This window comes from Cyprinus carpio, chromosome A13 (assembly GCF_018340385.1).
Source record: "Cyprinus carpio isolate SPL01 chromosome A13, ASM1834038v1, whole genome shotgun sequence".
Classification (NCBI taxonomy): domain Eukaryota; kingdom Metazoa; phylum Chordata; class Actinopteri; order Cypriniformes; family Cyprinidae; genus Cyprinus; species Cyprinus carpio.
In genome coordinates this window covers 21,783,029-21,796,604 of record NC_056584.1, presented here as the reverse complement: position 1 = coordinate 21,796,604, position 13,576 = coordinate 21,783,029, and the positions used below count along the sequence as shown (strand labels likewise).

The 13,576-nt window shown below is 37.0% G+C and overlaps 1 protein-coding gene across 5 annotated transcripts in view; it reads right to left on the bottom strand.

Moving 5' to 3' along the window:
• Positions 1-218: 218 nt before the first annotated feature.
• LOC109074308 (adhesion G protein-coupled receptor B3-like) overlaps positions 219-13,576 on the bottom strand; it is a 156,034-nt gene continuing 142,676 nt past the window's right edge. For 3 of the 5 annotated variants that reach the window (XM_042769365.1, XM_042769362.1, XM_042769366.1), the window contains 8 exons: positions 12,382-12,480; positions 10,415-10,586; positions 9,182-9,277; positions 8,284-8,323; positions 4,868-5,538; positions 3,789-3,824; positions 3,140-3,244; positions 219-1,280 (listed from right to left, as the gene is read on the bottom strand). In XM_042769365.1, the coding sequence (XP_042625299.1) occupies positions 1,092-1,280; positions 3,140-3,244; positions 3,789-3,824; positions 4,868-5,538; positions 8,284-8,323; positions 9,182-9,277; positions 10,415-10,586; positions 12,382-12,480 (1,408 nt within the window). In that variant the 3' untranslated portion in view covers positions 219-1,091. The remainder of the gene's footprint in view (positions 1,281-3,139; positions 3,245-3,788; positions 3,825-4,867; positions 5,539-8,283; positions 8,324-9,181; positions 9,278-10,414; positions 10,587-12,381; positions 12,481-13,576) is intronic. The other 2 variants (XM_042769364.1, XM_042769363.1) reach the window with 2 other exon arrangements.

Sequence of the window (13,576 nt, the reverse complement as noted above, 5' to 3'; positions counted from 1 at the left end):
TGTGCTATTTTTATAGCCAGGGCCACACACGTCGTCTCCTTTCCACTAATGGGCGTTAAAAATACCCTGTTGTTATTTGCCTTTAGGTCTGACAAGTCATTAGAGGATTTTTCTGCTGCTGTTGAATGAAGGACCTTGAGATTGAGAGGATGTCCACAGGGATTCGTGTGTCCAGAAAAGAGACCCGCAGCATGACACAGGAGTAAGTCGACAAGTTCTCTGAAGCAGTACGAACATAGTTCCTCTTTTATTTACATTCCTTTTTCAAATGTTAACATTTTTCGCTATAACTCTCATCAAGTTGGCATTTTCTCATTAAAATAAACTTGGCACAAGTAAAACATATGTAGACAAAAGTTTTATTTACACCATACAACATTTTTGATTTTTAAATATTTTATACAGGGCTGCAGATGAGAGAGCTTTACTGAGCTTCCAGGCAGATTCTGCAGTATTAAAGTTTTGAAATATATTATTCATAAAAAAGTGAGTATTACCTTTATTGCATTTAAAGCAATGAAGAATGTAGCTTGACAAACATTCATTTTTAAATGACAGAAAAAAACCTCTTTGCCTCTGAATAGTTTTGTCTTTTCATATTGTGAAGTAAAAAGTGTAGTAATGGGCAAACGGACTTGTTATAAACTTTTTAAAAACCTGCGCAAGTATATACATTGTGTTCCTGGGCTCGTCTCCCGTCAAACAAAACACTGAACCCAGCCACAGCTCGTGGGTGGACATCACGTCGTGTCGTATTCTCTTTTTGAGGTCTCATTTGGAAAGATAACGCTTTTGGAACCGATTATTTTCCAACTGGTTACTTTTGAAACACATGATGTTCGATATTGTACATGTCTGCCCCCCACTAAATACACGAGTGAGAATACAAAAAAAAGATAACACAGATGTTTGTTTTTTTTGTCTTTTTATCCGTCTGTCCTTCTTTCCTTCCTTGTTTTAAAATCTTATTGGCACATATTGTCCCTGCTATACTCCTAGAATCCAGATATGTCTTTCCAAGGCTGCATGAGAAGTCTTCCGCGTTTTTGTTCAGTGCAAAATATGTCCACCTGCTAACGCTTCATTATTCCTCAGACTTCTGTCTGAAAGTCTCCCTCCTGGACGTCCAAAGGAAGGCTGATACACTTTTCCCACTCAGCGTTAGTCATCTCCAGAGAGTTCTTTGTGTCTGATTCTAGTACATTCATTGTGGCGTAGTTCTGATATTCACTTGCCGGGTTGAAGCTCTCCCAGGGGTTCTTGTTTGGCATTACCTTGTCCTACGGAAATGGATGAGAAGCCGCCGTGTTAGAAATACTACATTCCTGCAATATTCTCAATATGGTTTCTCATTATTGTGACTCGTTTTATGATACTGTCAGACACTGGAAGTTTCACATGGACATGAATCATCAAGCTTTAATTCATGTTCTCTCATAGCGGCCCTAAAAATATTTGGACACTTGAAATGAATGTTGCTGCATTAGATAAAAAATATCATGTCATGACACTTGGCTTGATATTTTGATAATTAACACAATAACATTCATACAATTATGTACCAAAAACCTTTTGGGGCCGCTGCACATACACACCCAGAGCTCGATAATCAAAGTGTTTGACCTGACAGCATGTATGGAGTGTTTCCAGATTCAGGAACATCTCAGATTTTTCAAGGGAATAAAAACACAAAATCATTTCTTCCATCCAGCGGTTACTAAGCAACAGGAAGTGAATGGCAGTCTGCAGTCTGACTGAACATGGGTAAAAGGAAGTAACGTGGCCAAAGGGACACATCCCCAGTTCCTACGACTACGACTACATACACCTGACATAAACATGCATTTCTAACACGGAACAATAAGGTTCGATTTTAGCTAATGCATTAGGGTTCTTGAATTAAGAATAAATTTTACACCATTTCTTAGTTTAGGTTAATTTACTAATATACTTTTGCTCATTGGCAATTCATGTTTTTCATGATACATTAATGCTAATTTATATGACTTAAAATGTAGAAATTAGCATTAGCCTAGATTAATAAATGCAGTAGAGGACTATTTCATTGAATGCATTAGTTAATGTTACAATACAGAGCCTCATTGTAAAGTGTTAGCCATGCATTTCGTATCAGGATCGAATCTGGACTCTTGCATCTGATTGCAATTAGCTGCACTGATGGATAAATCAAAATGCTTTCTGTTATATTGACTGCCTAAAAAGGCATTCAGTCTATTTCCTACTTTAGAAACATTCTCACAGTAACGAATGCTAATGGGGATTACAAGTGAATACAAAGGAAGAAAAACGTTTTAAAGTGTCCCTTGCAAATCTACATGGGAACAGTCTAAAGTAAAATATATATCATTAAATCAGGTGACCAGATCGCAAGACCACATTAACATTTACACCTGTATCGAATAGAATCAGAATGTATTTTCAGTGATCCGATCACTGCGTCTGGAGTGCACTGGCTTTTATTGAGGTCTGATCCAATCACTGGAAATGCATACTTCTGTAATAGCAGGAAATGAATTTTAGGGCATTATACTGAGGCTGAGCTAATTAAAAAACACATCTAAAAATCTCTCCATTGATGATCACAGTTCCAGTCAGCTGGACACAAATGACACTGAACGTTCCTCTGCTGCATGCTGCTGGATGATGAAATGCAATTGTGTTGCAATTGGCCTGCTTCAATCAAACAATCCCACCAGCCTTACAATTACAGATAATTGGTGCATCATACTGCGGAAAGCACAGAGAACCTCTCCAATATCTGAAGCAAATCAAGTGTTTTTTGTCCCTTGCATTTGCCAAGCAGTGATTAGCCAATAGAAAAGGAAATAATAAGCATGTTAGCAGCTTACAGCCTTGTGTTTGAATGAATGCATGAGAATGGATCACAATGAAGGCTCAGTCGCTCTTCCTCATCTCTTAATACCTCCTCTACCATCCACCCCCTCGGGTGCTATTTTTCCACGTGAATATTCTGGGTGAACAACTATTAATTCCTTCAGTCACTCACTTCCTGTGCACAAGATTGGGGCGCCACCAGAAGACACAGCTAAACATAGACAATGCCCCCCCGCCGGTACTCTGTGATGAGACACACTGAACCCCGTTTCCTGTTACTCACCATGCCGCCCATATTTGGTATGTCTCGAAATCGGTCCAGGGTTTGAAATTTCTGATTGAGTTCCTGGAACAGCTCCATATGCCTTTTCCTGGTGTGCATGACTTTCTGTAATGGCAAGGGTGGGAGGGGAGGGTAGGGGAGGGGGTGGGATTTGGAGTTCAGTCAAGCTGAGAACCAGAACTTTGCAACAGGAAAAAGCCTGGCTACTTTCAAAGAATCTATCACTGTATAAAAACGCCGTGCTCACCCTGCAAATTTGGCTGAATGCTATGACAAGGTTATGACAAACGGCATTGGCATATATGAAGGGTCAGTGGTAGCACTTGACATTCAGTTTAATTTTTTGGTAAAGGGCTGAAATGCTCTGGGGGATACTGCAAGTGACCTTAAAACGTGAAAATATATAGGCTATTTTTTGATTTTCAGCTTGAAGTCAGGGGATGTAAAAGGATAAAATGGGAATATGTGGTGGCTGACAGCATTGCTTTTACATTAAACACACAACGCTTCATAAATCGCAGTTGTGTCAGCACATGCTTCTCCAATAAGCTTAAGTGCTACACAAAGTAGTAGTAAATTAAAGGGGCAAAACACAAACGCAACAAATGGCCCTGACACATGCACTTCGCCAAGTAAAGGTTTCACTCACCTCGAAGTCTAGATCCTGGTACCTCGACTTTCTTCTCTGTAGAACCAAGACAGAAAGAAAAAAAAATAATGTAGTTAGATTTTACAAAACCTAGAGAAATAGTCTGCTGATATCTGGTCCCATCTCTAAAACATATATGAGTAAGTATGTTCCTTGCGCATCAGAGCTAGACTTGTAAGCCCTGAGGCTTTTTACAGAAAATGGATCAGGTTCAAATGCGTTTTCCCCTCAAGGCAGCCGGTTGATACCAGTCTACAAGAAGTACGCAAATGCAGGCACAAATGCTTGACCGGTTCAGTCTCGTTGGATGTATTTAACACAAAAGAGAATATTGTCTGAACAACAAAAATAGAAATGAACAAAGAAAAGCATTTTTTAAAAGCATCTTCTGCTTTCTTCAAAACGTTATAATGGTGAGTAAATGATGACAATTTTCATTTTTGGAGTGAACTATCCATTTAATTTTTGGCATGAAATTAATGTTTCTAAATGATCTTACTGAAAAATTATCCATGCATGTGTTTCTTTTTAACAATTGTTTTTAATAATTTAATTTTTAAACAAAATGATATATCTCAATCTTTTGTCTGGTGATGTAAGCCAGACTTCTCCAATCATTTAGTCCACTTAAACCCGCGCCTAATTGAATACAAGCTTTCATTTAGATCTGCCTCCATCCAATCAACAACCCATGTATAGAACTATCCATTGGTTGTTGACTATTTACATAAAAATATGGAAGATATGTCGCTACTTTCAATTATTTGAAAATTGAACTTCAACATCTTTAAGTGAAACATCTCATAGATCATGTTTTTTTTTTTTTTTCCTGAGTCATCTTTGGCTTAATTTGGAGGATTAGGACATTAGGGCACAAGATTCTTTTCAAACTGACCATATAAAAGACTCACTATAACATACTTTTGGCAATACTAAAAATGCACTGCATTATGAATTACACATTTCGGTTTGCATCTAGTAAAATCACATGTGTATCTAGATGCATCTGTGTTCATCTATGTGTGCAGAGTTTACTTCTGTCTAACTGTCTACACCCAAGGCCAGCATTAAACTCGCACCTCTAAAGAGCTCATCGATATAGTTGAACCGGTTTCGCTACGTGACAGTCCTCCGCTCTCCTCCATTTCCGCCAGGAAGTTCTTCACAGCCGTGCGTGGCTCGAAGGGCAGATTCTGCATGTGTTCGGCATGGACGGGGTACTGCTGTTCCATTCCCATGTGCTCCATCCCCGAGGGCCCGAGGTTAAACTCAGCGCCCATCTTGTAATGCATCAACCTCTCATGCGCCAGAGAGTCCATGGTCATGCTCATCTTGCTGTCCTCCTTCAGCAGGGTGGGAATGTTGCTAGACCCAGCCGCCGACCCCACCGCGGAACTGCGAGGCATGACAATGTAGTCCGTTTCCATCTGCCCCGGCTGAGGGTGGCCGCTCAGGTCGTGGGCGCTCAGCTCCTGCTCGCTCTGCCTTGTGGTGTCATCTGTACACAGGTATACAGTTCGCCGCATATCTGCCGTGCTGTCTAAACACTGCTCTCCCAGATCGCCCATGCCCATGGACATGTGAAGTCCAGAGGGCTGCTGGATAATCACTTTAGACATTATGTTGCCAGGCAACGTGGAGTAATTGAGCCCCTCGGGACCTTTCTCTTCCTCCTCATCATTGAGAGAGATGCGAGAGAGGGTGCCGGTGATGGTGGCTGCTCGGCAGGAGCCCCCATCTTTGTGGATGGCTGCAGGTAGGAATAAACACCATTAGTGAAAGTGTGTGATGCAAGACTGTAAGCTATGCTTTAAATGTTGATTTAGAACTGAAAATAAACTATTTTAAAGCAGAAAGCAATGCAGCCAATCAGATGTTGAACATTTGAACACACAGCTGAAGTGTTAATACTAACATATCCAAAAATAACTGCCCTAGTGAAAGATGATGTTTACCGTACACCCCAAAAACAAGTGATCATAACATATAAAGATACAATTCTAGTGGCAAATAGCTTGAAAACGACAGACTCAAGCAGATTCAAAAGAGAATAATTTAAGCACATATGTTGTGGGCCGACAAGTTCAGACAGCAAGACCCTACTTCATTTTAATTCAGTCATCTTTTAAAATAGACCAAAATTATGCCTTTAGTATATGTATACCAACTTTGAAGAACTGGAGAACTGAAGATGAACAGGTTAACTATCAAGACTTGGTTGACCAGTGCAGTTTGAACAACTTGAGTTTTGATCTAATGTGAGTATGTCACTTTTTTGGTTTTGTTAAAAATGGAAGGTTGAAGATAAACAGGTTTACCAAAGAGATGCTGTCCAAATAACTTTGTCACTATGTTCAACAAGCATGGTTGTACTAGTCCATCAGGACTAAACCTCTAAACCTTTTCAGCAAAGACTATCAATACACAAGCCATACACCACCTTAACAATATCTGCTGTTATAGAAACATGTCCTTATTTAGACTGGATTGTTTCTGTTCACCTGAATGAGCCATACACATCTCTAGATGCAATGATTCAGCACTGTAAGAACAGCCTGTCCTCTGCAGCAGAACTCTATCTCCAAGAATCCATAAGGGAATTACTGCCACTGTTCATAACACAACAAGGAGACCAGAGGACAACAACGCCTGGTTAAAAATCCTCCAGCTCTGATGGTAGTCCGAACTAATGCATCACACAACATGGCGTCTGAAGAGCACAGCAGAATACTGACAGAAGAACACAGAAAAGGGCTTCAGGCTCATGACACAGACTTTCAGGGTGAAGCTTATGAAATCTGTCAAGAACCTGGACATATTACACCCCAAATTCATATATTCATATATGAATTCATATATATATATATATATATATATATATATATATATATATATATATATATATATATATATAATTCTTTACATTTTTAGGACCCTTACAATTGAGGTACTTAAGAACATTTGCCTTACAACTCTCATTTTTATAACGCAGAATTCCCAGAAATAAAAACATTTAGAATTTAAATAAATATGCAAATGTGCTGCACTGTCTTTATTTATTTTACTATTCATTTTTATAAAAATCTAAAAATTGTAAAATCTAAAACAACAAAAAACATGTAATCGTCTTTAAAATAATTAATTAAATAGATATTTTTTTTCTTAAAGTTAAAGTAAACCTTGGATTAAAGTTATGCTGTCCTAATGAAGGACACACAATATCACCCTCTGAGCTGATCTTAATCCACTTTTAATGAAGAACACTAGAGTCAGGGCGCTGTTATTACACTCATTTTCAAAACAAAAACATAAGGGTTAGCAATTTGTGTTACTAGCTGCATACAAATAGCTAACCCTTTTGTCTGATTTACTATGTCCTTCTTAGTCTTAGTCAAGATACACACAAACAAACATTCAAACAACTGTCATGACATCTTATTATGCAGTTAAAGTAATTTAGCAGCTCTTATCAATGTCTAAATGAGCTCTGGCTGTGATAAGTAACACAAAATTTTATCAGTTGCTTGGTTCCTTTTTATGTGGCGTCACACTGTGTAGACCCACCCACAGTGAAATCTCATTGGTCTAAATCCCACACATAGACTGCTAATAGACTGTGTTGCATCATGCAACATTTTCACCTTCAGACAGACAAAGAAATCCAGTTAGTGCTTTCAAGAAATGTGAGAAGAGTCACCATGCTGTCTAGGGGCATAACAATGCTACATACAAACTGAAAAATGGCTGTAATGAAGACTTCATGCTGTTTTGAACTCTGTTGGCTGGATGTCAGAAGAACTACACTTTTAACAACAATCTTTCATTATAACAATAAAACAATTCTGTCTAGATCTTGAAACCAAAATCTTGTTTTGAACCAATTTCAAGGGACGAAAAAGCTTCATTGTTCGTCACCAACCCTTTACTTAGGGGAGACAATTAAAGAGTAAACTCATGGATTCCGTGGTTTATTTCATACAGCAGCTAGATAAAGTGGAACTAAAGATAAAAGAGAATAACATTATGTGGAATAAAACAGTTTTGATATGTACAATATCAATATATGGACAGTTTCTAAAACATAAACCTTTTTTTGTACTTCAGAGACAGACATTTTACTTCTTGAATATTTAAAGACTGGTCAGAACTAAAATTGCCAGTTAAGAGTGCTTAATAAATTTAACAGCATTACAAATATTTTAATTAGGTTGATATATTATTAATACATTGAAAGTAATAATTCATGAATTTAATATTCTGTGAACGTAAAAAGAGGATGATTCAACACTGATATTGTATGTATCAGTATCTATACAAATGTAACAAAATCCTACACTTTAAAAATGAATACTGTCCTGTTGGATGTTTAGCCGGGTGCCACTGGGACTCCACAATTCTAATGTGCAACCCGAATGTTTATTCTCTTGGGCTGGTTTGGCCCAGGAGAGGAGAAGTAATTAGAAAACACATTAATAGTGCACCATCTGTTTCTTACCTGATCGACATGCTATGTCCACGTCTTTCTCAAAATCCGTCTGTGGGGAAAAAAAAGAGAAAAGAACAGCAGACAAAGTGAAATTTAGACATGCAAGAGGAGTTTGATTTAGACAAAACTACAACAAAAGCTGAAGCTTTATATTAACGTCGACAGTTGCAGACACACACACAAAAGCATGTAAAATCAGAATAAAACATCAATTATATAATACAGTCTAACATATCTATGCCGTCATGGGATTCTTCTCAAATTGTATGATTTTGCTAGCTTGCGTCTGCAGTCTAACCACATCCCACAGAGAAAATAGTCATCTGTTGAAAGCACTTATGCATAGAATCGGATTAATCAGGTATCACAATAGAGGCGGCAATAGAGGAGCCATCAACAGCAGCGAATCAAAGACAATCTGCACAAACGGAGGCCTCATTATAGTGAAATGCTTCTAGTTAGGAAACTTTAAATCAAAACATAAATGAGAACTGTGATCATTATGTGCCTGTGGTTCTGCATGGGTCACACATCTCCAGAACCATTTTAACAGCAATCACTCCCTCAAGCCAGTGAAGGATGAGAAAGACCGGTGTGAAATATGACAAATGGGTCCCAACTGAGACAGGCGAAAGCCAAAGGACATGGATAAAAGATTTGCTGCTATTAAGCAAAGACAATTCTACATATCCTGTCATAACTGTATAAGCATTAACACTGTATAACAGACTCATACTAGGAAAAAGCACTGCATTGAAGTCCATCAAGAGGACTTTGAGAGGTCACAGCACACAATTCTGATAGCAGAGATGCAAATGATTTCACATCTAATTTATAAGACGAGCATATTCCAGCTTGTGAATGTACAGTGTAAGAATACTGAAGTTTCAGGAGGCGGGTGTCTTACCATGATCTGTGCATGCCCGTTGGGAAATGTACCAGTTGCATCTGCATTGATGGGGCCTTGACAGTTTCTCAGGCGACATCTGAAGGCATCTTGAACCTATGAACCATCATTTTAGTCACTCAGCAAAGCAAACGTATATGCTAGTGAACAAAACATTTCAGTAGAGCACATTGCTTCAGGATTTGAAAGTTTGGGGTCGGAAAGAAATCTCAGCGAGACTGGAATTATTTGTGAAATATTTTTAGAATTTAAAATGACTGTTTTGTATTTTAATATATTTTTAAATGCATGGTATTTTTGTGATGGCAAAGCTGAATATTCAGCAGACATTACTCTAGTCGTCAGTGTCACATGATCCTTCAGAAATCTAATATTCTGATTTGTTGCTTAAGAAGCAATTCTTATTACTGTAAATGTTGAAAACAGTTTAGCTGCTTAATATTTTTGAGAAAACCGTGCACACATTCGTTTGAGGATTCTTATATGAACAGCATTTATTTGAAACAGAAATATTTTGTAATCTTATAAATGTCTCTACTGTCACTTTTGATCCATTAATGTGTATTTGTTGAATAAACTATTAATTCAACTTCTTATCAAAAAAGTGTATAAAAATTCATAAGCCTGCCAAATGAAATATAGCAACAAATTCCTTATATCTTTCTTTTATGTTCACTGAAATTACCAGATTGTTTCCTGTAGGGGGAAAAAGAAGGACATCCTACTATTTAAAGTAGCAACCCACTTCTGTGAAACCAGATGTTAAACGATGTAAACACATGTAGGGATTTGGTTTTAATTGGTCCTGGAAAGTGGCTGTTACATATGGGTACCAGTGGATGTGATCTCTAAATGACATTTTAAATGAGATTAAAAAAAAAAAAATAAGAGGGCTTGGTTATGTCAGTCCAACAGGAAAGTTATTTTAGAGGAAGAGGGATTATCAGAGATCAGGCAGATTTTAAGGGTGAGTTTGGCTCTTCTGAATGTGGTTTTCTTTAAATGTATAGTCAAAAATATCTTCTTTTGTGTTTCACAGAAGCAAGAAAGTCATCCAGGTTTGGAACAATATTATGGTGAGTAAATGACAACAGAGTATTCATATTTATCCCTTAAAGTAAGACTGGACAAGGAGTAAAATAAACTGGGCCTTTTAAGAAATTAAAGACAGTTTGCTGAAATCCTGAAGGAAAAGAGAAGAGAAGTAAGGGATTATAATGGATCCAGCCCTACCTCTCTTCTGAGGATACAGTGGACCATGACTATGACAAAGCCTTGCAGGGAGTCAAAGACCGCGAAGAGGATCTGGAATAGAATTGAGCGTTTGTCCGTCATGGCCAGCACCGCAGACATCCAGGTGAGAGCTAATAGAGGGAGGACGACGCAGGAACTCCACAGGGAGGCCCTGAGACAGAGAGAGAGAGAGAGTGGACTGAACAACAAAAAAGATGGATTTTTGGCCTTGGTTCCAAAAGTATTTTTACCCATTCATTTTCTCCAAAGGCATTAAACGACAACAAAACCAAGTTTAATGAGAAGCTCTAAGCCTTGAACAAACCATCCAGCTCTGAGATGAATTATAACATAACAATCTTTGATTTGAATAACAAAAGAGTAAATGAAAATCTGAAAAAGACAAAAGACAATTCAATTAGTTTATGAGAGAATGAATTACTCATAAAATGAAGCATTATAAATGATTCTTGACTAGTCATTGACAACAAGGATAAGTAAGGGATATGCTAGCCGTGCATTATCTTGCTCAAACCATGGTCATTTGCCACCATTGACAAGTTAATGATAGGTGTTAATGATGTCAATATTTGACTGTAAGAGTAAAAATTATGGTTATTTCGTCAGTTACGGCATGTTAGCGCTACCATTCTGCTTGCTTCAAATCAGAAACCAAGATGAAATAGTGTGGTAAGATCACATTAATTTGAATTATTTAATTATAACATTTATTTGAATTAATTATTGAGCGATCGAGAAAGAGAGAGAGAGATTACCTGCATCTGTGCATCTCTCTCTACAAATAATGAAGTTGTGGGTTTAGTTACTTAAACAGCAATTTTACCTCCTTGTTGCTGAGGAATATAATGCAGCAATCCAGTATCTAAGCTATTTTATTAATAAAAGTCGTTGGGCAGTGTTGACAACAGGTTTCTGTACTCCTGAATGTTTCTGTGTGCGTAGCGCAATCTCTCTCTCTCTCTCTCTCTCTCTCTGTGAGAGTGATGTGTATATTAGTGTGCATAAATGAAAGCAGTGCATTAATACAGAATGGTGATTAAACTGACTTGGAACTACCAGTGCATTAAACCGTTTTAATGCATACCTGCCAGCCAATCAGAATCGAGTATTCAGACAGACCATGGTATAAAATACAACATGCTTATTTATTATTATTATTACTGCTACATTTTATTGCAATAATAAAATAAAAAACTTCAATATACCAGTCAATGACTACAGATATAAAATACAACATGAATTATTATTATTATTATTATTGTTAATGTTGTTATTATTGTAATTACTACTACATTTTATTGCAATAAAAAAAAAAAATAATCAAATATGCTAGTCACTGACTACAAGTGTATATATATATATATATATATATATATATATATATATATATTTTACATTTTATTGCAATAATGATCATAATAAAAAAATATATATATTATTTGAATATTTTACATACTAGTTTGTCAAACAAAATCAAACAGACTTGTGGCTTCTGACATTGCTTAACTTCTGATCTCAAGGTAGGTCTGTCTAGAAAGATTTATATAGTATTGTAAATTATTGCTTTCTCTATGGAGAAAATGATGGGTTTTTTACTTTACAGAAGACTACTGTTGAGCTTTAAATAACAGATATGATGAAGAGGAGATAGGTGTACTTTCTTTGCCAGTTTCATTCCAAATGAAAGCATGCACATGCCCAAATTGTCCTTAATTGCCATCAGCACATAAATTAGTCCAGGAGCACACAACAACCAATACATTGTTCTAATAGAGTGTGTCAACATATCACAGACGAAGAACAAAAGCCAGCTGTTCATTTAACACCTCCACAAATCTCCTTCCCCGAGGCAAGGGGAAGGACACACACGCATAAAGTCACACGCACACTCTTGCATGCAGCTTCATCAGCATAATCGATCTGCTGAGGCATCGGTGGGCACTTACATGGCGTTGCTGGCCGTTGTTGCTGATAAAGCAGTAGTTGAGACGATGCCACATTTGGCACATTTTAAAGTTAATCCTGTATGGGGCTCGCTCATCTGCCTGCAGAACAGCCAAATAACCAGACAACACAAAGGGAATGTATTTACATGGTGGTCTGATTGTACCAAAGCAGAGGTGGTGGATGATTCCCTAGGAGATACAGCCCCTTGTCGACTACATCAAAGATGAAGTGTGTCATTTCTGCACCTTAAGTAGCTCCAGAATTGTAATCTGTTAGTTTGAGCAACTGGACTGGAATGGAAATAACTTTATTGGCTCAACTAATGTAAATTTGGGATGAGGCTCCCAATTTCTGCAGTTTTGTCATACTCTGACACTTTAGCTCTATTCCCAAATGTAATGAGGTCTCCAGTCATCTGTCAACATAGGCAACTATCTTTTAAAGCAGTTTAGCTTGAAGCTCACAGCTGATTCCAATACAGTTTGGTGTTAGCATGTTGCTAAAAAAACAACAAAATACTCTAATAAGCATACAACATATGTAGCACACAAATATTGGGCAATGGAGTAGTTTTATTAGGTTATGGTGAACAGGTTTTCATTAGCAAAACATCTTGAATTTGTGTGTAAATAAAATACATCACAGTTCAAATGTGTGGGATCAGTAAGGTTTTTAAAAGTTTTTGAAAGAAGTCTCTTATGCTCACCAAGGCTGAATTTATGTGATCAAAAAGTAAAACAGCAATAATGTGAAATATTATTCACTGTAATATACGAGAAAAAATATTTTAATATATTTTAAAATGGAATTTATTATTGGAATGGGAAATTAGAAATTTCTTATTGCAGCAGATAACAGATAACAGCCGAAAGTTTTTGCAGAAACATTTTTTTTTTTTTTTTTTTTTCAGGATTCTTTGCTGAATAGAAAGTAAAAAAGAACAGCATTTATTTCATACAAAAATCTTTAAAATTTTAAATGTATTTACTGTCACTTTTGTTATATTTAATGCATCCTTGCTGAATAAAAGTATTTATTTTCAAAAAAAAAAAAATCTTACTGATCCCAAATGTTTGAACCGTAGTGTAAGTGTGCTTCTTTATCTCTTTGACTTAGCTATCTTGCTAACTGACAGGATGACAGAAAGCAACAACAAGTTATTGCAAGCTGTCCAAATTGTCAACAAGACACACT